At 41.9% G+C, this 26316-nt stretch overlaps 2 protein-coding genes and 1 long non-coding RNA gene across 3 annotated transcripts in view; 1 reads left to right on the top strand and 2 right to left on the bottom strand.

Moving 5' to 3' along the window:
* LOC109508029 (uncharacterized) overlaps positions 1-2905 on the bottom strand; it is a 4612-nt gene extending 1707 nt beyond the window's left edge. Inside the window, exon 1 of the mRNA XM_019857824.1 lies at positions 2274-2905. Within this exon, the coding sequence (XP_019713383.1) occupies positions 2274-2803 (530 nt within the window). The 5' untranslated portion in view covers positions 2804-2905. The remainder of the gene's footprint in view (positions 1-2273) is intronic.
* The window catches only part of mtch2 (mitochondrial carrier homolog 2), a 42530-nt gene extending 17495 nt beyond the window's left edge, over positions 1-25035 (top strand). Inside the window, exons 4-13 of the mRNA XM_019857819.1 lie at positions 7440-7466; positions 12251-12307; positions 13278-13335; positions 14783-14834; positions 14917-14976; positions 16607-16700; positions 16844-16891; positions 16984-17051; positions 17132-17207; positions 24409-25035. Of these exons, the coding sequence (XP_019713378.1) occupies positions 7440-7466; positions 12251-12307; positions 13278-13335; positions 14783-14834; positions 14917-14976; positions 16607-16700; positions 16844-16891; positions 16984-17051; positions 17132-17207; positions 24409-24495 (627 nt within the window). The 3' untranslated portion in view covers positions 24496-25035. The remainder of the gene's footprint in view (positions 1-7439; positions 7467-12250; positions 12308-13277; positions 13336-14782; positions 14835-14916; positions 14977-16606; positions 16701-16843; positions 16892-16983; positions 17052-17131; positions 17208-24408) is intronic.
* LOC109508030 (uncharacterized) lies at positions 328-1295 on the bottom strand. Its single transcript, XR_002166588.1, has 2 exons — positions 1257-1295; positions 328-997 (listed from the first exon to the last, which is right to left on the bottom strand). It is a non-coding gene; the product is annotated as an uncharacterized LOC109508030 (long non-coding RNA).
* Positions 25036-26316: the final 1281 nt, after the last annotated feature.

Genomic DNA, 26316 nt, shown 5'->3' with positions numbered 1-26316 from the left:
TGCTCAGGCCCACAAGAGGCGACAATATTGAGGTTAAGTGTTTAGCTACATTATAAGTAACTGAGTCTATACTGCTGACTATGGGTCGTAGCGGGACGTTTTCTTTGTGGATTTTTGGTAGACCGTAGATTAGCGGGGTGGCTTCGCCTGGATAAAGTTTGAAATAAAGTTGCTGGTCAATTAGTTTCTCTTTTTGTAACTTTTGTAGGCTTTTGACAATTTTGTTCTTGTATGTATTGGTTGGGTCGCCTTTTAGTCTTTTGTAGGTTTTCGTGTCGCTGAGCAAGTTTGCGATCTTGGCATCGTAATCTGCAGTGTTTAGTATAACTGTGCATCTGCCTTTGTCTGCTGGTAATATTGTGATGCTATCTTCTTTTTGGAGTTCTGCTAAGGCTTTCCGTTCTTCTACTGATATGTTTGAGGGTGGCGGTTTTGCTGTTTTTAGCGAGGAGGCTACACTAAGGCGAATGTCATCTGCTTCTGCTTTTGATAACTTGTTATTTTTGATCGCTGTTTCTACCGCTGTGATGTAGTCTGTTTTTGGTATGTTGTTAGGTGTAACTGAAAAGTTCAGGCCTTTGGCAAGCACTGTTTTCTCTGCTTCTGATAAGTCACGATTAGATAAATTCTTAATCCATTTTTCCTCACAAGGGATTTCTTCAATTTGGTCTGATTTGGCCCTGTATCTACTTGGAGTGGGTTCTTTGCGCTTAATCAAATTTTGGAATTTTTTAATTTGCCGTTTTTTGGAGATTTCATGCTGTTTTAGTTGTGAGGATTTGGTGAATTCTAAAATCTTTTGGAAAATCTCTTCTGACACCATTTGTTTCAATTTTTGTCGAATCTCTTCTGCTCTTTTGTTGAGATCTTTAATATTTGCGTTCAGTCGTCTGATTCTTTGGTTGAGAATTTTAAGGACATAATTCAGTTGTAAATTTTTGGCTACGTACCCTGGCTCTAACGCTTTTTGGTTGAGGCATTTAGGTATTAGTTTGTTCTGTCTGCATCTAAGGTTAAATCTAAGATGGTTCCTAGAATCCGCAATTTTCTTACCAATCCTCTCGAGGGCGCGCGTCAGCTGGAGGGAGTCTTTCCCAACATTGACCGCAAGATGCTTGTGGAGGCTCTCAGGTGTACAGGAAAGTTCCATCGTAGAAAGGGTTCCGTCAGTCGTCAGCGCAGAGCAATTTCCGGAGTCTTCACGGAGACTTCAGATTTGTCTACCGCTGACGAAGCTTCCGTGAGAGAAGCGAAACGTCCTTTTTGTTTTTTGTTTTTTACCCACAGGTACAGATAACGACTGACGGAACCCTTTCTACGATGGAACTTTCCTGTACGACTGAGAGCCTCCACAAGCATCTGTAGGGGAGAAAATGAGGGTGGGGGGGTAGATAGAGTAGTTTCTGGTAGAGGTGGGTGTATGTGGGAAATGGGGGTGTCCTTTTCAAATCGGCAGAAAAACATGTTTAGTTCATCAGCAAGACCCTGATTGTTTACTGTTTGAGGAGATGGCATTCTATAGTTTGTGATTGCTTTCAGGCCATTCCACACAGATGCAGAGTCGTTAGCAGACAACTGGTTTTTCAGCCTCTCTGCATAGCTTCTCTTAGCGATGTTAATTTCCTTTGTTAATTGGTTTCGGGCGTGTTTGTACAGTGCCCAATCTCCACTTCTAAATGCGGCCTCTTTCTCTTTCCTGAGTTGCCTGAGTTTGGGAGTGAACCATGGCTTGTTATTGTTGAAGGAGCGGAAGGACTTCGTTGGTACACACATATCCTCACAGAAACTGATGTATGATGTTACAGTGTCTGTGTATTCATCCAGTGTGCCCGTTGAAGTTTCAAAGACGCCACAATCAGTGCAGTCTCAGCATTCTTGTAGAGATAGCTTTGCTTCATCTGTCCATTTTTCCACAGTCTTAACAACCGGTTTAACACATTTGAGTTTCTGTCTGTATGTAGGTATTAAGTGTATTAAATTGTGGTCAGAAAGACCCAATGCTGCGCAGGCGATCGATCGGTATGAATTTTTGATTGTTGTATAGCAGTGGTCGAGAATGTTGCCTTGTCTAGTGAAACAGTCGATGTGCTGCTTATATCTGGGAAGTTCACGGTTAAGATGTGCTCTATTAAAATCGCCCAAAATGATCAGGGGTGACTCTGGGTATTTTAGTTCGAGTTTGTTTACTTGTTCAGCTAGTGTTTGTATCGCCGTGTTAGCGTTAGCTTGTGGCGCAATGTAAACACCGACTAGTAAAAAGGAGGTGAACTCACGTGGCGAGTAGAATGGCTTGCAGTTTAGACAGCGACTCCAGGTCCGGGCTGCAGTGTGCGTCGAGCTTCGTGACATCAGTGCACCATTCTTCGTTGATATAGAAGCAAATTCCACCACATTTCGATTTCCCTGATAGCTCCGTGTCGCGGTCGGCTCGGAGAAGGCAGAAGCCGGGTAGATGGAGCACGGAATCCGGGTGGCGGTCACTGAGCCAGGTTTCAGTGAAGCAGAGCGCAGCAGAATGTGCAAAGGTTTTGTTGGTCTTTGTGAGGAGAAGAAGTTCATCCATCTTGTTTGGCAGAGATCGTAGATTAGCAAGATGGATCGATGGGAGCGGGGTTCCAAATCCACGCTGCCGGAGCTTGACTAGCATGCCGGCTCGCTTCCCCCTCCTCCGGCGGCGTTTCCATGCTCCGTACAGTGCAGCCGCTCCGCTCGCGATTAGCTCCGAAAAACCTTGTGGATTTTTGGGTGCAGGTGAAAAAAGTCCGAGCGTAGACTCCCCAATGCTAAGCAACTTTTCCCTCATGTAAGTAAGCCGCTCAGGGTCGCCAAAAACGAAAATGACAAAAACAGGGATAATACTAGGGAGCGTGTAACCGAGGCTGCCATACCTGTCGGCGCCTGATGATGTGTTTAGGTTAAAAGAATAAAAAGTTAACGATACGCTTAAGTTTTGCCAGGTGGCAGTCATTTTCAAAAGCATCTTCACCTCCCCTTTCATCTTCCAAATGCAAGCTCCACAGGGATTTTGTCTCTGATTTTCCTATTTGAAACGTAGCTTTTCACGTACTGCCACTTGATTTCCCCTACTACATACAGGTATGTTAGCAGTCTGATTTGGATAAACTACCCTGAACGATGAGTTGCACGGAAGCTAGATGGGCCACACAAATTCTACAAGCGGAATTCCCAGCCATCAACTCAGGGGTTTTTGTCTAAAAGCCACTTATGAGACTCGACTGCCACAGGCACGACTGTCACCTTTACTTTCCAGGCTCTCTCCAGCTCCTCCAGCCCTTGGTATTTCTCCAGTTTCTCGTGTTCCTTCTTTCTGATGTTTCCATCACTTGGGACCGCTACATCCATGACAACGGCTTTCCTCTGCCCTTTATCTATGATCACGATGTCCGGTTGGTTCGCCATTACCATCTTGTCAGTCTGTATCTGGAAGTCCCACAGGATCTTTGCTCAGTCATTCTCCACCATCTTTGGAGTTGTTTCCCATTTTGAGCTTGGGGTTTCCAGTCCTTACTCTGCACAGATGTTTCGGTAGACTATGCCAGCCACCTGGTTATGGCGTTCCATGTAGGCTTTCCATAGCCCCGTTCACACGGCAACGTTTGGTCCGACGCAGCTCCGAAATAAATCCAGTCGAGCATTCACACGTGCACATTTGCTCCGGCGTAGCTCCACCAAAGAGCTTATACCGGACCAAATGTGTGCCGTGTGAACAGGGCTCATGCCAGCATCTTACATCCTGCAGTTATATGTTGGATCGTCTCAGGTGCCTCTTTGCACAACCTGCACCTTGGGTCTTGTCTGGTGTGGTATATCTGGGCCTGAATGGCTCTGGTGCTCAGGGCCTGCTTCTGAGCAGCCAGGATGATTTCCTCTGTGCTGTCCTTTAGGCCATCCCTCTCTAGCCACTGATAGGACTTCTTGAGATCAGCCACTTCAGTTATGGTCCGGTGGTACATCCCGTGTAGGGCCTTGTCCTCCCATGGTGGTCCCTCTTCCAGCACCTAATCCTCTGTTCCCCATTGTCTGAGGCATTCTCTGAGTACGTCATCCGTTGGAGCCTTCTCCTTGGTGTATTCGTGGAGCTTGGATGTTTCATCCTGGACAGTGGCTCTCACACTCACTAGTCCCCGGCTTCCTTCTTACGGCTTGCGTACAGTCTCAGGGTGCCTCTCAGGGGGCCGGACTTGGGATGGAACCCTCCATGCATGGTTAGGAGCTTTCGGGTCTTAAAATCCATGGTCTAAATCTCTTCCTTTGGCCACCTTATTATTCCTGCAGGGTATAGCTGTTTATTGCCGGGTCTTGTTCTTGCCATTGAGCTGGTTTCTTAGGACTTGCCTCACCCGCTGGAGGTATTTGGCCATAGCCGCTTTCTTTGTTGCCAGTTCGAGGTTGCCATTGGCTTGTGGTATACCGAGGTACTTGCAGCTGTCCTCAAACGTCTGCTATTGTTCCTTAAGTGAGTGAGACCCCTTCAGTGTGCACTACGTTTCCTCTTTTAGTCACCATCCGACTACGTTTCTCAAGCCCGAATTACATCCCGATGTCACTGCTGTAGATCCTGGTTTTGTGGATCAGGGAGTCTATGTCCCTTTCGCTCTGAGCATACAGCTTTATGTGATCCATGTAGAGGAGGTGACTGATCGTAGCTCCATTTCTGAGGTGTATCTAAAGCCAGTCTTGGCGATTACTTGGCTTCGGGGGCTCAGTCCTATGCAGAACAGCAGTGGGGAGAGTGCATCACCTTGGTACATGCCACATTTGATGGACACTTGGGTAAGTGGCTTGCCATTGGCTTCAAGTGCAGTTTTCCACATCCTCATCGAGTTCGCAACGAAGGCTCTTAGGGTCCTGTTCACCTTATACAACTCCAAGCATTTAGTGATCCATGTATGTGGCATCGAGTCGTAGGCTTTCTTGTAATCAATCCAGGCTGTGCACAGGTTGGTATGTCGGGACCTGCAGTCTTGTGCGACTGTTCTGTCACCCAGGAGATGATGTTTGGCTCCTCTGGTATCTCGACCAATGCCCTTCTGTGCTTCGCTCATGTATTGATCCATGTGTCCACTTATCTTAGCCGCAATGATGCCTGACATGAGCTTCCATGTTGTGGAGAGACAGGTTCTTGGCCGATAGTTGGATGGGACTGCACCCTTTGAGGGATCCTTCATGATCAAGATCGTTCGCCCTTCCGTTAGCCATCCTGGATGAGTTCCATCCCTCAGCAACTGGTTCATTTGTGCTGCTAGGCGCTCATGGAGTGCTGTGAGTTTCTTTAGCCAGTAGGTGTGGACCCCCTCCGGGCCTGGTACTGTCCAGTTTTCCATATCTGAGACTCTTTCCTGTATGTCTGCCATTGTTATGGTGACTGGCTTCTGTTCAGGGAGGTTGCTGTGCACCTCTCTCAGAGTCACCAGCCATTGTGCACTGCTGTTATGTGCGACCTCCTTCTCCCATATGCCTTTCCAGTACCTTCCAGTTTTGGTGGGTCAGCTCTGCTGTTAGGACCCTGCCACTGAGCGTACACTTTCGCAGGTTGTGTTGCGAACAGCCTGTTTATTCGTCTGGCCTCATTCTCTTTCGTGTACCTCTTTAGGCGACTGGACAAGGCTTGGAGCCTTTGTTTGGCAGTTTCGAGTGCTTCAGGTATGGTCATACTGATGCTGAAGCGTATATCAGCTCACTGGTTTCCGTGATCGTTACAGTAGGGATCGCCCTCAGTGCTGCATTCACACTTTCCATGAGACTTTCAGGTGGTACTTCACATAGCCGTTGTAATCGGTTTCAAGGTTGCCTTGCTTTCATTCTCGCCATGATCCCAGCTTTCAGGTCAGTTGCTGCCTCGCTCAGTATTTCATTCATTGGGGCTTGCCTCCCAATATCTGGTATGACCTCCTCCTCTGATCTGGCAGCCTGGGGCCCTTCACCATGGAATCTGTGTTGTACCTCATCAGTCTGAATTTGTGATAGCAATTGCCGTTTGTGGATGTTGGAACACTGAGCTACTTGTTGTTTCGTGGTCAACCATGACTGTGGGTTTCGAAGTAACCATTCAGCCCACGTTCTCTGCATGTCACCCCTCTGACTCGGGTTGCTTGAGTAGTAGCATTCCAACACAGCCATATTATCGCATCTCGCCCATCTCCGCTTTGTTCCAGTAGCCCATTTTTCATCAAGGTGCTCTGGTTCCCCAGCACCTGACGCAGACCTTGTTTGGCCGGGCGACGTCTGAGCCGGCATGTCATTCATTTTATTGTCTCTCATCATTGTATGAGGTAGGCATTAGCATGAAGGGCCTTGCCCAAGGACCTATACGAGATGGTGTGATAAGCTCATATTGCCTCAAGCGGGATTCGAACCCCCGTCTCCCAAACCGGTGCCTTACCAACTGAGCTATCCAGCCGCGCTCTCTCTCTCTCTCTCTCTCTCGCTCTCTCTCTCTCTCTCGCTCTCTCTCTCTCTCTCGCTCTCTCTCTCTCTCTCGCTCTCTCTCTCTCTCTCGCTCTCTCTCTCTCTCTCGCTCTCTCTCTCTCTCTCTCTCTCTCTCTCTATATTAGAGCTGTCAGTTTCGCGTGTTATCGGTATTAATTCAAATGAATTTTAACGTGATTAAATTTTTTCTCGCGAGATTAATGCGGCACACGTCACAGCGGATTTTACGTTGCTCTATAAATAAACCGGAAACAAAACAAGCGCGCTGCAGAAATCCATGCCCATGTCTGTTTTGCCAGCCACGGCAGCGCGAGACACCGAAAACGGATACTTTAAGAGTTTATTAATGGAAAGTTTAGTTTCGTGCCTCGAACCAAGTGTAGTCATCCGAAATTATGTCTACACAAAACCATAGAGAGACTTCCGCGCAAGAAGGACCAACAGAATCAACATCGTCTGACTGCTGTGTTCAAAGCAAACTTGAGAAAAACGAAATATGCAACCATGGCTTAAATCCACTATAGGACGAGAACTAGTTTACCTTAGATGTGCACTTTATAATTTTACATTGCTGTTTTGATTCCCTAAAAAGAGCTGTTAAAGGAGCTGTTTTGTGGCAAAATATTTTTTTCACTGTTGTTGATAGACAGTAATATTGTGTGAGAGATTATGTGTGAATAACTGCTCCAAGTGAAAAATGTTCATGTAAAATTGAAAATTGAAATTGTTGTTTCAGTAAATATTTGCATTTTGCACATACAAAACTGATCCATGATTCCATTTTAATGAGAGCATTAAAACGGGAAAAATAGGACAAAAAATATAAAAGGAAATTCAGAAGCGATAAAAAATGTGTGAGTAATCACGATTAAAATTACTTATGACAGTTGCGTTTTTAATTTGATTAAATATTTTAATCGTTTGACAGCTCTAAAATATATATATTTATGAAAATTTACTGTGATGTCTTTTTTTCTATTTTGTTACAGAAATGTCATGAACAAGGAGCACTTGAGGTAAGAATTCATTATACCCATTTTTCAATACTGTCAACCTGGGATAAACAATGCATTTGCGGTGTGATTGTGATTTGATAAAATGCAATTTGTTCATCGCAAAGGCTACGATTTGACTGGTCATTGTGAGCAGAGCGTAACGGAGGGGAAGAGTTAGCTTCTGATTAGACACAGATGGCAACGGTGTAATTAAAGTCTGCCGCGCTAGGTGCACATTATTTTCTGTGAGCTTTCTGTGTCCTGAAACCTTGAGTCCAGTTTCGAACATGTTTGATTCTTTTTCAGCTTGCAAGATTTTAAAAAATAGTAAAGTAGAGCTGCAATCAGATATTGAGGACCCTGTGGCAACGTTGGGGTACTCTGGCCCATTGGAATTTTTGGAAAATGAAGTATATCAGATTAAAAGATATTTTGATAAAATATCACCTCTACTCAAAGGTAAAAATTAGGCAAAATTTGAAAGGCAAATGAAAAATGGCCAACTTTCTTTGCGAGTAGGGTGCCAGAGTCGTCTTTTTTGGTTAGATCTGCTTCCTACTTTTGGCAGATCTTGGTGGAATGTTCAACCTGGGCTTTTTCTTTAAAAATTTGCAGAGGGCGCAACCAAGCCATTCTTTTTAACTGCAAAATTAACTCATGGAATAGTGATTAATTGGCTAAGCATGATGTGTGCTAAGTTTAACATGTTTTTACAAACATTCACACCATCAAAATTAACATAACGTTTTTGGGGCAAAAACTGTGTCACCACCGCGACAGCGTTTGCCAAAATAAAAAGATGTGGTGTTCCTGGTCATCTTGAATGAACATCTTGGGATGAAACACCCACAGTTTCAAGCCAATTGAATAAAATCTTTAGGATGCCTTTTTTAAAAATGTGACCTCTATCAAAGTCCAAAAATGGGGCCAAACGTGAAAGAAGAGACTTTTTTTGTATGTCTTGGGCCTTTACATATACCTCAACTTTTGTCAATGTAGGTAAAACGTACAACTGGGGCTTTTCGTTGAAAATTTTGTATGGTGTGCTATTATAAACTATAATATTATAAACTCATAAAATATTGATTTTGCCAGGTCTGATGTGCATGTTTAGCCCCTTAAAATGTGTTTTCCCATCATGAAAACAAGCACTCTTCCAAGCAAATATGAGGTAGATCTGGTAAACCTTCGAGGAGAACAATATTCATTGCAAATTATGATGTCTCTGGCCTGGACAATCATCAAATGTGATAAATTTTGAGAATATAGGATCATCTGATTCATGTTACAGCAGGTTTTATTGTGACAGTGAGAAATCAGACTTGGCAGCACTGACATGGCGAGGTCCTTTGCTGAAAATTTCTTCTTCACAGCCTTTGCAATGTTGGGACACTGGCACATTGGAATTGGAATTTTCTTGAAAATGAAGTACATCAGATTAAAAGCTATTTTACCAAAATATGACCCCCTGTAAAATCAGGCAAAATTTCAAAAAAGTTAAAAATGGCCGACTTCCTTTTGAGTTTTGACTATGGCTCTCGAGCAGGGTTGTCCAATGTCGGTCCTCAAGGGCCGCTGTCCTGCCTGTTTTCCAGATCTCCCTGGAGCAATGCACCTGATTCAAATAATTAGGATCGTTCTAATGCTGCTTCAGGGCTGGCTGATTAGCTGATTATTTGAATCAGGTGTGTTGCAGCAGGGAGAGATGGAAAACCGGCAGGACAGTGGCCCTCCAGGCCCGGAGCTGGACATGCCTGCTCTAGAGCATAGGTGTCAAACTCAGGTCCTGGAGGGCCGCTGTCCTGCATGTTTTCCAAGTCTCCCTGTTGCAACACACCCGATTCAAATGAACAGGTTCAATGTCAGGCTTCCGCAGACCTCGCTGATGATCTGATCATTTGAATCAGGTGTATTGCAACAGGGAGACTTTGAAAACATGCAGGACAGCGGCCCTCCGGGACCAGAGTTCGACACCTGTGCTCTAGAGGCTTATTTTTCTCATAGGTCTTGGGCTGTGCCTCCAACCTTTGGTAGATCTTGGTGAAATGTTCAACCTGGGTTGTTTTGTTAAAAACTTGGAGAGGGCACGGCACAACTCTACCATTTTTGTAAACTGGAAAATGAACTCTTAAAATAGTGATTATTTGGCCAAGCATGATGTTTGTGGCAAGTTTCATGTTTTCACAAATGTTAAGACCATCAAAATCTGCGTCATTTTTCTTGGCAAACAGTGCATATAAGAGGAGCTAAGTTAATCACAAGCAAAGATGGGACAACCTCGCTGTATCTGCTCCCATTGGGTTCCATCTTAAGGAAACATGGTATTTCCTTCCACTGCTATGCAGATGACTGCCAGATCTATGTCCCACTGAGCAAAAAAGACGCCTTCTCATTAAGGCCACTTGTTTCCTGCCTGGAAGAAATCAAAACCTGGATGGCACAAAATTTCTTGACTTTCAATGAAAAGAAGACAGAGGTGATACTGTTTGGTCCCAGTGACCCTTGCACATCCCATCCTGTTGACTTGGGCCTCCTGTCTCCTTATCTTAAGTCAACAGTCTCAAACTTGGGCCTTAAACTGGACAGTGATTTCAAACTTGACCGGCAAATTGGTGCCGTTGTTAAATCCAGCTTCTTTCACCTTAGATAGCTGGCCAAAGTAAAACCTCTCCTCTCTCATGAACACTTTGAGACAGTAATTCATGCCGTTGTCACATCCCGGCTCGATTACTGCAATGCCCTTTACTTTGGAGTCAGCCAGTCTTCCATTAAGCGTCTCCAGCTGGTCCAGAATGCCGATGCTCTCCTCTTGACCGGTACTCGTAAAAGGGAGCACATAACTCCTACTCTGGCATCCCTTCACTGGCTCCCCATACATTTTAGAGTTATTTTCAAGATCCTCTTATTTGTTTTCAAATCTCTAAATAACCTTCAGCCACCTTACCTCTCTGAGCTCATCCGCCCCTACACACTTGCCCGGCGCCTCAGGTCTGTGGACCAGACATTATTAGGAGTACCAAGAACTAAACTGAGGCTCAGAGGGCATCGAGCCTTTTCTGTTGCTGGTCCCTCTCTCTGGAATGACCTCCCACTGAGCATTCGGCAAGCCTCCTCGCTGCCCATCTTCAAAACCCGCCTCAAAACTCACTTGTATTCTTTGGCATTTGACTCAGCATGACTTAGATTGTTCTTGGTTTTGCTGTTCGGTGCTTTCTACTGTTTTTATTACCAATTTGCTTTACTGTTTGTTGTATATGTTAATTTGCTCCATGTACAGCACTTTGTATGCAGCGATGGCTGTTTGAAAGTGCTCTATAAATACAGTTGAGTTGAGTTGTGATCAACTGCGCGAGAAAGTAGTCGAACAGTATACGGATGGTGTTTCTTAATGTACAATTGCAAGGAATTAGGGACTTCATCATCTACGGTCCATAATACCATCAAGAGGTTCAGAAAATATGGACGAATCACTGCATGTAAGTGGCAAGGCCGAAAACCAACATTGAATGGCCATGACCTTCGATCACTTTGTCGGCACACCCTCAAAAACTGACATCAATGTGTAAACGGCATCACCACATGGGTTCAGGAAAAACTTCAGAAAATCAATTTCAGTAAATGCAGTTTAGCGCTACATCTGTAGGAGCAATTTGAAATTCTACTATATGAAGCAAAATCCATTTTATCAACAACACACAGAAGTTATGCTCTCTTCTTTGTGCCCAAGCTCATTTAAGATGGACTGCTGCAAACTAGAAAAGTGTTCTGTGGTCTGACAACTCCACATTTGAAATTGTAAATTGTACAAGTTGTCCTTCGGGTCAAAGAGGAAGTTGTTGTTATGGATACAACGTTCAAAAGGCAGCATCTGTGATGTGTGGGGCTGTGTTAATGCCAATGCTTTGGGGTAACTTACACATCTGTGAAGGCACCATTAATGCTCAAAGGTACATACAGGTTTTGGAGAAACATGCTGTCATCCAAGCAGCTTTTTTTATTAATGGACGCCCCCGCTTATTTCAGCAAGAATATGCCAAACCACATTCTGCACGTGTTACAACAGTCTGGCTTTGTCGTAAAAGAGTGCAGTTACTAGACTGCCTGCGGCCCATACCTGTCATCCAATAAATATATGTTGCGCAATATGAAGCGTAAAATACAACAACAGAAACCCCAGTTACCCCATGTGTTACAATTTCTACAATTTTTGTAGATTTTTGCGTATTGTCATCTTTAAATCAAAGACAAAGCATAAAAATTGTGTGATATGAAATATTCCAATTCATGTTTTATTTATATAGATTTATGTTTTGGTCATAGCACAATACCGCTTTTATTGTCCATAGAGGGCAAAAATACAAAGAAAAAAATAAGAACTATCTATATGTGTATGTATAGCACTGATGCCACTGAACATGTCGAGTGGTTGAAAGTAAAATAAATATTCAGGAATAATACTTTTACAATTTTTGTAAAATTGTATGTTGCGTTATATAAACTTATTTACATCGACTGCAGCATATGGGATAGCTGAAGCTGTAAACCAAGCAAGAATGGGAAAGAATTCCACCGACAAAGCTTCAACAATTAGTGTCATATACAGATACGAAAAAATATAGTTCACTCATTAGTCTATGAGAGCGACAGGATGAAGCAAACTGTCTGATGTTTTGGCCTGTATTCTGTTCTTACAATCCTGAGGCACTGTCCAAGATGTGCATTTTAATCTGTTTTTGTTTGTAGTATTTTTACCTTCTGTTTTGTTAATGGCCTAAAGTTGAGTTTCATTTTTTTCCCTTGTGCAGATTCTGGGAGGCCAGCAGAAGGCTGTGGATGGCTCCTTACAACATGTTGTTAATGAGGTACATCATATTAGTTGCAAGAATGGTTACACTATTTTTCCTGTACATTAAATGGCAATTTTAAAACCAATGTACAGGAATTTATGAATTTAACCAATATCTTTCCTGTTTCAATTACGGTAATCAGTCCTTTTCATCATGTCAAGTCAATTTTAATTCACTTCGTACTTAATCACAAAAGTCTTCCAGGGCTTCAGTTGCCAAATATAAACAAGGTCCCCTGATCTTAACCACACAGGAGGGCGAGGGCAAGGGGTGGGGAAAAAAAAGAAAAGGGGGAACAAACACCTTGGGAAAACTAAGAAGTCTTGAGAGGGGCCACGGATGGAGGGAGTTCCCACCCCCTCCAGGATTTTACAACAATGAAAAACATTGAAAAATCATATTCACTTCCTGTACATTTTAGGATATTATACAATAATAAAAGTAATAAGACTTTTTAAAAACTGCGATGGTTGATATTATTCATATTTGTGCAAATGAATATTTAGTATCATCCAGAAATACAAAATTTTCACAGACACTTCACAGGTACCAAGTGCAGGGTTAGAGGGGATTAGGCTTTTTGTCACGCCCTACATTTGGAATAACGTTCTATTAAATGTTAGCTTAGCCCCAACTCTGTTGATATTTAAACCTCATCTCAAAACATATTTTTATTCAATGGCTTTTGACTCAGCATTGTTTTAGTGTTTTAGGTTGTTTGTTTTGATGTTATTAAATTTTTGAACTGTTTTTGTTTTTGTATGTCTGAATTTCATTCAATAACAGCACTTTGCATGCAGCAGTGGTTGCTTTTAAAGTGCTCTATAAATAAAGTTGAGTTGAGTAATTGATGGATTAAGTTAAGCAATGACAACTGCAAATATGTTTACATTGTTGATATTTGGATCACTGCTGGTGCTTGCTTTAGTGAGATTCATGAATGCCTTGCCGGTTTCAAATATGGGTTTTGTAATTATCTTCACAGACAACCAAAGAGATGATAGCTCGTTCCTTTGCCACCGTCGTCACACATCCCTTTCATGGTATGGAAATATTGCTGTCAATTTTGAGTTGATTTAACATTAAAGGTGAACTCATGGCATATATATATATATATATATATATATATATATATATATATATGTATATATATATATTTTTTTTTTTTTGGTGGGTAATAATGCCCCCGCTGGTCTAAAAACAGTATTTCGATTAATTTAGCGTTTGTGGAATAAGAATTAAGCACATTAATCCATCCATCTCCAGGCATTGCCATTTTCTCCTGTACTTCTCCTCTGTCGTCGACTGAAATCAGTGAAGAAAGTCCTCCGGAATTCCGGATTTTCAAATTTTCATGAAATTTCCTCCGGAAAATTGAGGAAAAATTGCCTAAAATTAATCCGGATATTAATTGACAACATTGAACGAACACGGGTTTGAGTTCGTTGTTTTGCTTTCCAAGTGTAGCCATGTTGAGGCACGAACACTAGTAACAGTAACACCCCTCCACTCGCATTCTCATGGCCTCGTCATATCTCGGAGATTTTGAAATTTCGGCGAGAGTGGAAGCCACAAAGGGGGCACGTGTGCACACAAAAGGCAGATTAATCATTGAATGTCGAGTATTTGAATAGCGTTTTGTGTAAACTAATTCATGCGTGATCGGCCAGGTACGGCCCCAGCGCAATGTTCAAACAGGTAGACAGGGAAGCTGAAATACGTGCAATAGACGCGAGTGTTAGGAGCACGTTCAAGCGGTCATGGCTTGAGGAAAAGGACTTGAACAGAAATTTTTTGTCCGACTACATTGATGTCAAAGTGTCTTTGGGCTCGCATGGCGAACGCTGTTGCTTACCTGTTTTCTGGGTAAGGTCATGTGATGTTCACGACGCTAGCCTGAGAGCACTTTGATGTCAATTTCAGTGATAGCAGGGTGAGGTACAGCACAAAATGACAGTGCCATGATATTGATGAAAGTGGATGGCTAAATCTGCTGAATTCCTATTGTGTGAATGCAATATTAATCAGAGAGCAGCGTTTACAGACAGTGTGAGACGTGAGGAGCAGAAGTTGGACCCAGAGGAAGACCGGACAGGGATGTGGCAAAGAAAAATTTTTATATACGGAAGTAGAAAACAAAATCACCCAATAGGCGGTGAATGTTACAAAGTACCAACAAAGAACAGCAGCAGTGGTTGGGCACCCGACGAATCGACATGGGAGAATACTTGACATTCTGCCAACGTGTGACTAAGCAAGCGCTGAAATACGGAAAGACAACAGGCCACACCCAACCCCATTTGAAAATAGAGTGCCAAAGGAACTTAAAGGAACATATAATTGCAAAGAAATTGTTTTTATGTCTTGAATTCACCTTTAACTACACTGTGGCATTCATCTAGATATCATTTGTTTGAACATGTTCGTTGGATTCAAGAGAGTTGATTAAATTCCGTTTGTCAGATTCATTTTCTCTGGCCTGTCTTTCAGTGATTACATTGCGTTGTATGGTGCAGTTTATTGGACGAGAAACAAAATACAGGTAACATTCCTTTGTTTTCCTCACTATCTTGAGAAAATATATCGGCTTGAGTGTTTTCTAAATAATCGTTATCTGTTTTCAGCGGCGTCTTTGATTCCATTATCACCATCTATAGAGAGGAAGGCATGCTGGGCTTCTTCACGTACGGTTATTCTTTTCATTCATTCAAGCAGAGGCACATAACCCATCAGCTCACATGATGAGAATGGTATATTAGACTATACGATCCTCAAAGAGCTTGTGGATATACTGAGGCAGAGCCAAATTCATTGCATCCAGAAAGTATTTACCACACTACAGTATTTCACCATAATCATAAAAGCCTTTCAAAGTGGATTAAATGCCTTTTTCCCCCGCTAGATGACGTGAAAGGAAAAAAAATTGAAACGTTTGAATTTTTTTTAAGCAATAAAAATGAAGTAATCAGATCTTGCAGTGGTATTCACAGCCTTTGCCATGAATCTTGAAAAAAAAATGAACCCAGGTGCAAACTGTTTTCTCTGATCATCCCTGAGAATGATTCTATTTAATAGGAATTTAATACTCTTTAATGTGTTTCACTTGGCTGTCGATTTGAAAAGGCACACACCTGGCTACCTGTATAGAAACCCACAGTTGACCAAGAACCCGATAATCACGCTATCTGAGCCCAAATATTCCTCTGTGGAAAGAGCAGAACCTTCCAGACGGCAAACCATTGAACCATCAATCGGGCCGATGTGGTAGCCCCTCCTTCGTCAAAGGCACGTAGCAGTTCGCCGGGAGTTTTCCCCAAAAGCACTTAAAATGCTCTCTGACCAAAAGAGACTCTGGTCTGATGAGACAAACATTAAACTCTGACTGAAAGCCAGATGTTAAGTTGCATGCATCACCAAACTAAGACCATTCCTACGGTGAAGCATGGTGGGTGTAGCGTTGTCCTATGGGGATATTTGTCGGTGGCAAGAATTGGGATTTGAGTCATGATCGAGTGAAAATGGACGCATGTTGTAGTGTAGGACAACCTGTTCCACAGTGCTCTTGACCTCAGACTTTAATTTTTCAGGACTATAAAGACCCTAAGCACACAGCCAAGCTCCCTCTATGCGCCGCTTAGAGGGAGCAGTGCACACCAGCGACAATCTAGCAATACGTTCTCAAGTACTAATTGAACAACAGATTACTGAAAATGTATGTCATCACCTAGAAATGGACAAAAAAAGCTTCCCGTATTTTCCGCACTATAAGGCGCTTCAGAGTATAAGGCACCACTTCAATGCCTTTTAAAGCTGTTTTCATATATAGGGTGCACTGCATTATAAGGCGCATAGAAAAGAAGCTACAATAGTGGCTATGGTTGCGTTATGCATCCACTAGAGGGAGCTACACTAAGGGAATACAATACAATACGGCTTTATTTATAGAGAGCTGGAACACAGCGCTTTACTAAAATACTACGTCCAAGAAATCCGAACATTGATCCATATATAAAGCACTTCCGATTATCAGGCGCACTGCTGACTTTTCAGAAAATTGAAAGCTTTTCGGTGCGCCTTATAGGGCTTAAAATACGGTACTTTTCAAAGGGAGTTCCCTCACTTACAGTGCCTGGCAACTTTTGTCTCATTCATCTTTTGACCAGAAACACAGATGCCTTCGGTATACAACAAAAATCAAAGAATTGGCCTTGCCAATCCAGTTCTTGGGAGGGGATTCATGTTGAGCACTGTATGTCCAAATCGCATGCACGCACACCTCCTACAAACTGAAATACTTTTACTTTTTCCTCATAGTGGATTGATCCCTCGTCTCCTTGGAGATGTCTTTGCACTGTGGATTTGTAACCTGCTGGCTCACTTCATCAACACCTATGCGATTGATGATTCGGTATACATTTGCTCTTGTTTTTTTTTCAAGTCTGTCTGGTGTCTGTCCCGAAACAAAAAATGTATTTTCCTGTGGCTGAGTTTTTATCTTTCTTCCCGGAGTCCTGTTTGTATAGGATTCTAAGTTTATTTTTCTTTGTTAAGATGAGCCACACAGGAGAAATCAAGAACTGCTCTCAGGCTCTGACAGGGGTAAGCCTTACGTATAACTATACATTTTATTCAAACCATCTGCTGTATTTAAAAAGTTTACAACATAATGCTTTTTGTCTCTTTATATCCAGTTCTTTGCCAGCATGCTCACATACCCTTTTGTTTTGGTGTCAAACCTCATGGCTGTCAATAACTGCGGGTGAGTTAGCAGGAGCGATTTGGTTTTTTTCGTTACATTCTTATTGTCATTCACACTTTTTTTTGTCTTCCTCCTCCCAGGCTCATTGGAGGTCTTCCCCCCTATGCGTCAGTATATCCGACCTGGGTGCACTGCTGGAAACATCTGAGCAGAGAGGTCAGCTCTTTTCTTGTCTCTAAACCCGATTTAATTGATGATGGTTGAGTTGCTTGGAATTCCAGCTGACCCCGCTCCTCCAAGTTGTACCTCGTACTTCCTCATACCTCGGTTTGAAAACCTGTCAGTAAGATTTTACAACCTTGGCGAGACAAGCAACTACTGTCGTGGAAACGAGGCTTAAGACTGACATCTGGTATGGTGTCGTTCCTAATTGGAAAACTATACATGTCTCCATATGCTTACATTAGGCGTAGAAAAAAAAGTAGTGTGTTTCCAGTAACCCGACCGACCGAGAATTTCTACGTCGAAAAAAAACTTTACGGTTGGCATTTTTTTCAAACAACCCTCTACATTTTTGTGTAGAGGGTTTACATCGGTGCAAACTCTCGCGATATTCACGTTGAGCGCGAGCGTCGTTTGCCCTGTCGTCTGTCAATAACATTGAAACATGGCAGCGGCCGCGATCTCTGACAACAGTTTAAACCGTGTTTTCTGTGTTACAGTCGCGTGCTCGCACCATAATGTTAAGAAAATATGTTTTATGTTTTATGGTTATTTTGTTTAAATTGTTCATGGGGGAAAAAAAAAAGATTAAAAAAAAAAACTTTGTCCGACCTACCGACCCTATGCTGAAATTTCATGTAACCGGAAACACACTCTTTTTTGTTTGGCCTTACCATAATTTCTTAAGTATAATACGTTCTCAAATATGATCTGTCCCCCCCACAATCGCTCTTCAAAAGCATTTTTTCTTTCTATCCATGTATAATGTGTTCCCCGATTTGCTGGTATCCATGCTCAAAAATGTAACTACCATATTTTCCGGACTGTAAATCGCATTTTTATTCATAGTTTGGCCCAGGGGTGGGATTTAAGGGGTGTTCACAGGGCACACATTTGCATCGGTGCTGCACCGATGTATTTTGTTGGGATATATCCTACACCGGTATAAATTTTGTGGAGCGTTCACACGTATAAAGCTGCTTACTAAAGAGAAGCGTGTTAACCCCGGTGCAGCCCCACTTGCGTTCACACGGCAGTTTCTGCAGCCATGCTATACGATAGCAATAATACGGAAATAAAACATGCGCATACGTAAAGTGTACTCCCCCACCCCCCACCCCCTTGTTTGTGACATATCGAAAACCATGGTTTATACTTCTCCAGACAAATCAACGCTGTGGTCTGTCAGACACCATAAAAGGAAGAGAGAGAGAGAGAGAGAGAGAGAGAGAGAGAGAGAGAGAGAGAGAGAGAGAGAAAAGAAGTGCAAAATACCCAAGACGCAAGTTAAGCAAAACCCGTATGTAATCAACTCTTCTCAGGCGTAACGAGTCTACCCCTGTAGCGTTCACACGTCCCATTATATATCGGTGCTGCCCCGTAAACTAGCATTTATTCCGGAGTAAATTGTTAAACCACCTCCTGAGCAGGGTCAAATTAGCTCCGGTTTAAGCTGTTTTGAGGGGCTACACCGGTGTAACTGTACGTGTGAACGCTCTACGGGGGGCAGCCCCAGTGCTACACCAGAGTAAAAGTTGCCGTGTGAACACCCCTTTACACTCTGGAGAGACTTATGGGTGAAATTATTAACACATTATTACATCATTCCACATGTTATTTTCACATTAAACTGCAAGAGGGTGTTCTAGGCCTTTGTTGATACTTCCCACATTGGCGCTAACTAATAAACAGCTGACTATGAGTCTGAAGTAAGCGACGTAGAAATGAAGCGCCGCGTCTTCTACGTCCAGAGTTCGCGGAGTTGTTTAAAAGTAACACCGAGGATGAAAATTTCATTGGATTTAGTGATTTGGAGTGACACTGATGGTGTGATAAACTTGTTAGCATGTTCTTTATGCTATAGTTATCTGAATAATGCTAAATATGTTGCCATGGGAAATTACCCAATGTGTATGCCTGTGCGGTCTATCGCCCGGCAGAGTAATCGTGTAGTACTCTTCCATCCCGGTAGGGAGCAGCAGCAGCTAGCGAATTGCCTTGTGCTTCGAGACTAGCGAAGTTTCCGGCGCGAGCTAATACAACGAAAGCTCTCTTTCATTTGGATTTATTTTTACCGGAGATGCAACGGCACCGACTCCGTTGTGCTGGGTATGTGGTGAAAAGCTCGGCAACAGCGCTATGCTCCCAAGTAAGCTTAAACTCCATCTCCAAATAAAACACCCTTCACTTCGAAACAACAATGTGGAGTATTTTGTTCGCCTGCGTGAACACACAGAGAAACAAGCAACGTGCATGAGAAAAACCGCAAAGGTAAACGAGAGAGCCTTCAAATGTACTTGTTTATGATGATACTAGTGCAGCGTGTTCTCCCGGAGACAAATTCCTTGTGTGTTCTACATACTTGGCCAATAAAGGTGATTCTGATTCTGAAAGCAAGTTACCATGTCGCTGAACTTGTGGCTAAATCAAAAAAGTGGCAGAGCAATTCATACTTGCTGCCTGCAAAGCCATTGTAATGGAGATGTTCGGACCTGGAGCGGCTAAAGTAATAGCCTGAGTGCTGTCAAAACTAAAAACATAGAAAGAACGAGAGCTGTGGAAGAAGAGCTTTGCGTCTCATCAATTGCTGCCAGGATATCAGATCTGTGTTCATCCAAACCATTTATCACATCGAGTGAGAATAAATCTGAAAGATGATAATTAGAGCTGTCAAACGATTAAAATATTTAATCTAATTAAAAACGCAACTGTCATAATTAACTCAAATTAACTAAAAAATAATCATGATTACTCACGCATTTTTTATAATTTCTGAATTTCCTTTTATATTTTTTGTCTAATTTTACCCCATTTTAATGCTCTCATCAACATGGAATCATGAATCAGTTTTCTATGTGCAAAATGCAAATATTTACTGAAATAATTTCGATTTTCAATTTTACATGAACATTTTTCACTTGGAGCAGTTATTCACACATAATCTCTCACACAATATTACTGTCCATCAACAACAGTGGAAAAAAATATTTTGTCACACAACAGCTGCTTTAACAGCTCTTTTTATGGAATCAAAACAGAGCAATATAACATTATAAAGTGCCCATCTAAGCTAAACTAGTACTCAGCCTATAGTGGATTTAAGCCATGGTTGCATACTTCGTTTTTCTCAAGTTTGCTTTGAATCTTGGTGTATCTTAGGCTTCTCCGCTACGTACAATTTCTATTCATAGCTTGTAATGGAGGCTCTCGCTGGCAATCCGCAGTGGAGTCGTTAGATGCAATGCGAATGATTTCAGCTTGAGTCGAGCTGTGGACAATGTTGACAGGCTTGCATGCAGTAGCCATACATTTAGCTGTGGCTTCAGCAAATTTGTTCTTCGTCGTGTTATCCATTTTCTTCGCTTTGAAATTATCCATGGCTGTCTGTCTGAGACGAGGGGGCGGAGTACTCACGTCAGCTGTGTGCTTGGCCATTCAGTGATATTTCAGACTCAACGTGCTATGATGATAGCTCAGTTTACGACTGCAAAACATACAGGTAACTTTGGTCTTGTCAGTGGAACAATCTGGCAACTTTTTAAAAGTAAACTTTCCATTCATAAACTCTTAAAGTATCCGTTTTCGGTGTCTCGCGCTGCCGTGGCTGGCAAAACAAACGTGCGTGGACATGTGCAGCGCGCTTGTTGTTTCTGGTTTATTTATAGAGCAACGTAACATCCGCTGTGACGTCTGCCGTGTTAATCTCACGAGAAAAAATTTAATCCCGTTAAAATTCATTTAAATTAATGCCAATAAAAACGCGCTAAACTGACAGCTCTAATTATAATACATTGGATTGATGTTGATTTGAGTCCTATTCAAGGTGTTATAGAATTATTTTTCAATGTTAAAAAACGCTTATAATAACAATACAGACGCTCTCCAACTTATGAACGAGATACGCTCCGAACGATCGTTCGTAAGGTGAATTCGTTCGTAAGTTGCTTCAGTGCTATATTTTGTATGGAACGTATGTTTAAGGCTTATATAAGTATGTTTAAGGTTTATATAAGTATTATAAAATGAAGTTTAACTTACTTTTGGAAGATGTACTCGAAGGCTTAAGGAGATGATGGAGGGGGAGGAGAAGGAAGAGGAGGATTTTATATCACGGGGCTGAGAGGGTCTTCGTCGTCGCTGGAATGGGCTTCAAGAGTTACTTCCTCCTCCGTAACATCAATGAAGGAAGAAGTTGAGGGTCCAGGAGAAGAAGATGAGGGTTGACGAGTATCTTCCATGGATGGTGTAGTAGAAACTGGCCGAAAGAAGCGATCTAATGACGATTGCACAGTTTTCTTCTTTTTCTCATCATAAATTATGCAGTAGCACTGTATGGCATCATTCATTTGATTTGCAACCTTTGTGCAACGTTCAATATTTGGGTCTTGCTGCTCGAAGAGTGCGATGGCTTTATCTATGAGCGAAAACCCCTCGGCCAAGAGTTCCGTCTCAAATTTCTTCATGGGGACAGGCGTTTCCTCCTCCTCCTCCTCTCACAGCGCCTCACGTCGGTATTAGCGGCGGAAAGAAGCACTACAGTACTCGGAAAAAGGCGCGCAATACAAAATCTAACTTACAGCATCTCTGTCTGAACATTTTTCGACATACCTGTACCCGCAAAAATGTTCGTATGTACCGTTGTTCGTAACTCGAATGTTCGTAAGTCGCGGAGCGTCTGTATAACACTTGTTAAAATAAGCTATTTTCACATTTTCAGCAAGTGGTGTGCCGCGGGATTTTTTCAATGAAAGAAATGTCTTGGCTTGAAAAAGATTGAAAAACACTTCTCTGAAGGAGATATTAACCTAATCATCTGAATCAACACATTAACTCTAAACACCCGCAAACCATTCCTGAGGCTTTTAAAACCTCCCAACCTGGTTCATGATTCAAAACTGCAATCATGGGTAAGACTGCTGACCTGACTGCTGTCCAGAAGGCCACCTTTGACACCCTCAAAAACAAGAGGGTAAGACACAGAAAGAAATCTCTGAGCGAATAGGTTGTTCCCAGAGTGTTGTATCAAGGCACCTCTGTGGGAAGGAAAAAGTGTGGCAGAAAACGCTGCACAACCAGAAGAGGTGATTGGACCCTGAGGAAGATTGTCGAGAAGGGCCGATTCCAGACCTCGGTGGACCTGTGGAAGCAATGGACTGAGTCTGGAGTTAGAAGCATCCAGAACCAGTACACAGGCATATGCAGGAAATGGGTCAAGCCACTTTTGAAGCAGAAGCGGCTGACCTGGGCTACAGAGAAGCGGCCCTGGACTGTTGCTCAGTGGTCCAAAGTACTTTTTTCGGATGAAAGCAAATCATTCGGAAATCAAGGTGCCAGAGTCCGGAGGAAGAGTTGGGAGAAGGAAATGCCAAAATGCCTGAAGTCGAGTGTCAAGGACCCACAGTCAGTGATGGTCTGGGGTGCAATGTCAGCTTCTGGTGTTGGTCCACTGTGTTTTATCAAGGGCAGGGTCAATGCTGCTAGCTATCGGGAGGTTTTGGAGCACTTCATGCTTCCATCTGCTGAAAGGTTTTACGGAGATGAAGATTTCATTTTTCAGCACGTCCTGGCACCTGCTCACAGTGCCAAAACTACTGGTAAATGGTTTAGTGACCATGGTATGACTGTGCTCAATTGGCCTGCCAACTCTCCTGACCTGAACCCCAAAGAGAATCTGTAGGTTATTGTGAAGACCAAGTTGAGAGACACCAGACCCAACCCCGCGGGTGAGCTTCAGGCCGCTATCAAAGCATCCTGGGCCTCCATAACACCTCAGCAGTGCCACAGGATGATTGCCTCCATGGCACACCGCATTGAAGCAGCCATTTCTGGATTCCCGACCAAATATTGAGTGCATAACTGAACATAATTATTTGACGGGTATTTTTTTGTTTTGTTTTAAAAACACTTTTTTTAATTGGTCGGGTGAAATATGCAAATTTTTTGACATAGGTATTTTTGTTTTTCCTTTGTTTTGCCAAAATCATCAATATCAAAACAATACAAGGCTTGGACTGCTTCAGTTGTGTGTAATTAATCTAAAATATATGAAAGTCAATTTTTTTATCAGTACATTACAGAAAATAATGAAGTTTAGCACAATATGCTAATTTTTTTAGAAGGACCTGTACCAGGTACATTCTCTGTTCGTTGTTTATGCGTCATGTAACGTTAGCATATCGTATGCTTATGTAACCTTATGTAACCTTATTTGCCTTTCAAGATGACATGTTTGTTGTTGGTGTTGGATTTTATCAAATCAATTTCCCCCCAAAATGCCTGCACACTCCAGTGCGACTTATATGTTTTTTTGTTTTTTTCTTCTTGATGATGCATTTTATGGCTGGTGTGACTTCTACTCAGGAGCGATTTATAGTCCGGAAAATACGGTGTTATCTGCATAGATATATGAAAAGGGAAGCTGCTAAATGGAGGGTTATCGGATCTGTGTTGTTCTTCTCATGTTTTGTAACTAGGGTACATGTGTGGTGTTTTTTTTTTTCCTCCCCCGATAAACAAATGAGAAAGCACTCACAGGTGATGGCGATAAAAAAATAATTGAGAAGCCCTGCATTAGCTGGCTGCTACAGCGCTAAGAGAATATCCACAAGTATAAAGTGCTCAGGTATCTCATATTCTGTACTATCTGTGATCAATACAAAGGGGGAAAAAGACATATGTGCCGATGTAGGTAACCAAGTGTTTAAAAAAAATATTTCTGTGAGGGTAAAATAGTGATGGTGTTTATAGTCTCAGGAACCTACTTTTATACAAAATATAAGATTAGGTAAGACATTTTTGTTTCATAATGGTTAGTGAGCAGCGAAAATGATGTTATTGTGGAGCCGAAGAACAAAGATACTGCGTGTGGAAACTTTTATTGCTTTGAGATACGGGTGGAACATTCTTTTTGGTCCTTAGTTCTGTGGGGGAATTATGCCGAAACAACCATATTGTACATACATTTGTACTATTAGACATTAAATATCATATCGGAATGAAAGAACACCATATTCACAACCATCAGTGAGTTAACAATTATCACAGGCTTGGTATTACTGAAGATGAAAGTGTGTTCAGTGCACTGTCTGGTACTCATTGAAAATCATATTTCAAATCCACCTGTGTTTTAAATTGTAATGTGTTTCCTGATTTTCAGCCACAGCTAACCGTTTTCTGTTTTGTTTTTTAAATCCAGGGCAATATGAGCAGAGGAAACAGTTTATTCTTCCGGAAACTTCCAGCAGGAAAGGTGTACTCAACTGATCAGAAAAGATTTTTTTAAAAGAAAAGCAGGCAACGGTAGTTGTGCAAATGCAAGTAAAACAAATCCAACAAGTCTCATCTGGGGGGGGCTCCCTGTCCATTATTTTTTATGCACTTGTTTCTATTTAAAGCATATTGTATTCTTTATAAATTACAAAGAATTTCCAAGTCAGTTTTTCGAATTTGTAAGAACATGACACTAAATGGAATTTAATGGACCAAGTTAGCAAAAAAAAAAAAAAAAAACTCAAAATGTTATGACAGGTTGATCGGTCAACGCCCGTCCCCAATCTTTCTTTTCATACATGATTCCTCAACAATACACATTTTTTTTAAACGCGCTTCATATTGCATGTGATGTCTAACATGTTAATGATCAAATGGGTTTGGCATGTGTTACTGTTTTCCTTATTAGTATTATTATTATGGAATAAAAATGATCATTGTCCAATCATGTACTGTACATGCATATGAAACTCCAGATCTTTCTATCTATGACGGTAGTCAAGTGCTTCTATCAGCTGATTCTAATACCTAATAAAAGTAAACTTTGTGTCCAGTTTTTTGTCAAATGTGCCTTTAGAATTTAAGTTGGACATCAGCCTCAAGTGAAGTAAGTGTGTGTGTGTGTGTGTGTGTGTGCGTGTGCGTGTGCGTGTGCGTGTGTGCGTGCGTGCGTGCAAGCACATTCAAAAGCTTAGAGAACGTCACATATAAGTTCAGGTTTGAATGCATTTTGAGCTTGTCCTGAAATTTCACTCAAAGGCTAAACCTCCCTAACTTTTTATGAGTATTGTATATCGTCCTAAAAATACAATCCCACCATCCACAAGAAAAGAAAACGCACACTGACAGAAAGTACCATCACAGAACTAACCGTTTGAGGATAAAACCTTTGGTTCTGCTGCCTGTTACCAGGGATACAAGAAGTCAACAAACTCCTGTTCAAATGTCAAAAGATGGAGTGTTTGCTCCATTAATGTGATCTATAGTCTGTTCAATTCATTTGGGAGGAAAAAAAATCTTTGAGATAGACTGTAAAATGTATAAAGGGTTCAACATTCAAAATAGGAGACGGCACACAGGTACCACCGTTTAAAGTGCTTCTTAACGCCAAATAAACGTTCAGTAGGCTTTTCCTGACACTCTTGTTGCGTCTTACAGCACAAATCATGCTCTGAGGAGAACTTCCACACCGCAAAAAGGGGCCATTGTTTCAGGTAGTCAGTCAGGGGAAGTCTCCAAGAAAACTTCCGAAATACAGTACAGTAATCCTTCGTTTATCGCGGGGGTTAGTTCCAAAAGAACCAGTGATAAGTGAAATCCGTGAAGTAGTGAACTTTATTTTTTTACAGTTATTATACAATACTTAACTATATATACAATGAAATCAAAGACCAAAACCTGTTTTCGGGCCCAATTACAAAAAAAAAAAACAAATGGTTTCAACAAATAACTATAATAGTTTTTGGAAATTCTGTACTGTCGACACGCATCGCCGGCGACGCGTTCTGATTTAAAGGGTTAAAAGCATTAAAAAAATGTACCAAAAAATTCCGTGAAACAGCAAAGCCGCGGAAAGTGAACCGCGTTTGAGCGAGGGATCACTGTATACCTTTGAACAGTGGCGGACCCTGAGGGCCAGCAAGGCCTTCTCTGCTGGCCTAAACATTCTCAGAAAAGTAAATTTACTTTTATGTATTTTATGTTATTTTATCATTTATGTTATTTTATTTTCATAAATATGTAAACAAAATTATTCTCTGTATTCTTTATGTCATATTATTTCCACTGAGTTGAGTGGCTTTCAATGTTATTTAAAATAACATTGAAAGCCACT

Source organism: Hippocampus comes, unplaced genomic scaffold, assembly GCF_001891065.2.
Source record: "Hippocampus comes isolate QL1 unplaced genomic scaffold, H_comes_QL1_v1.1 scaffold154, whole genome shotgun sequence".
In the NCBI taxonomy this organism is placed as follows: domain Eukaryota; kingdom Metazoa; phylum Chordata; class Actinopteri; order Syngnathiformes; family Syngnathidae; genus Hippocampus; species Hippocampus comes.
This window is presented reverse-complemented; position numbering and strand designations above follow the sequence as displayed.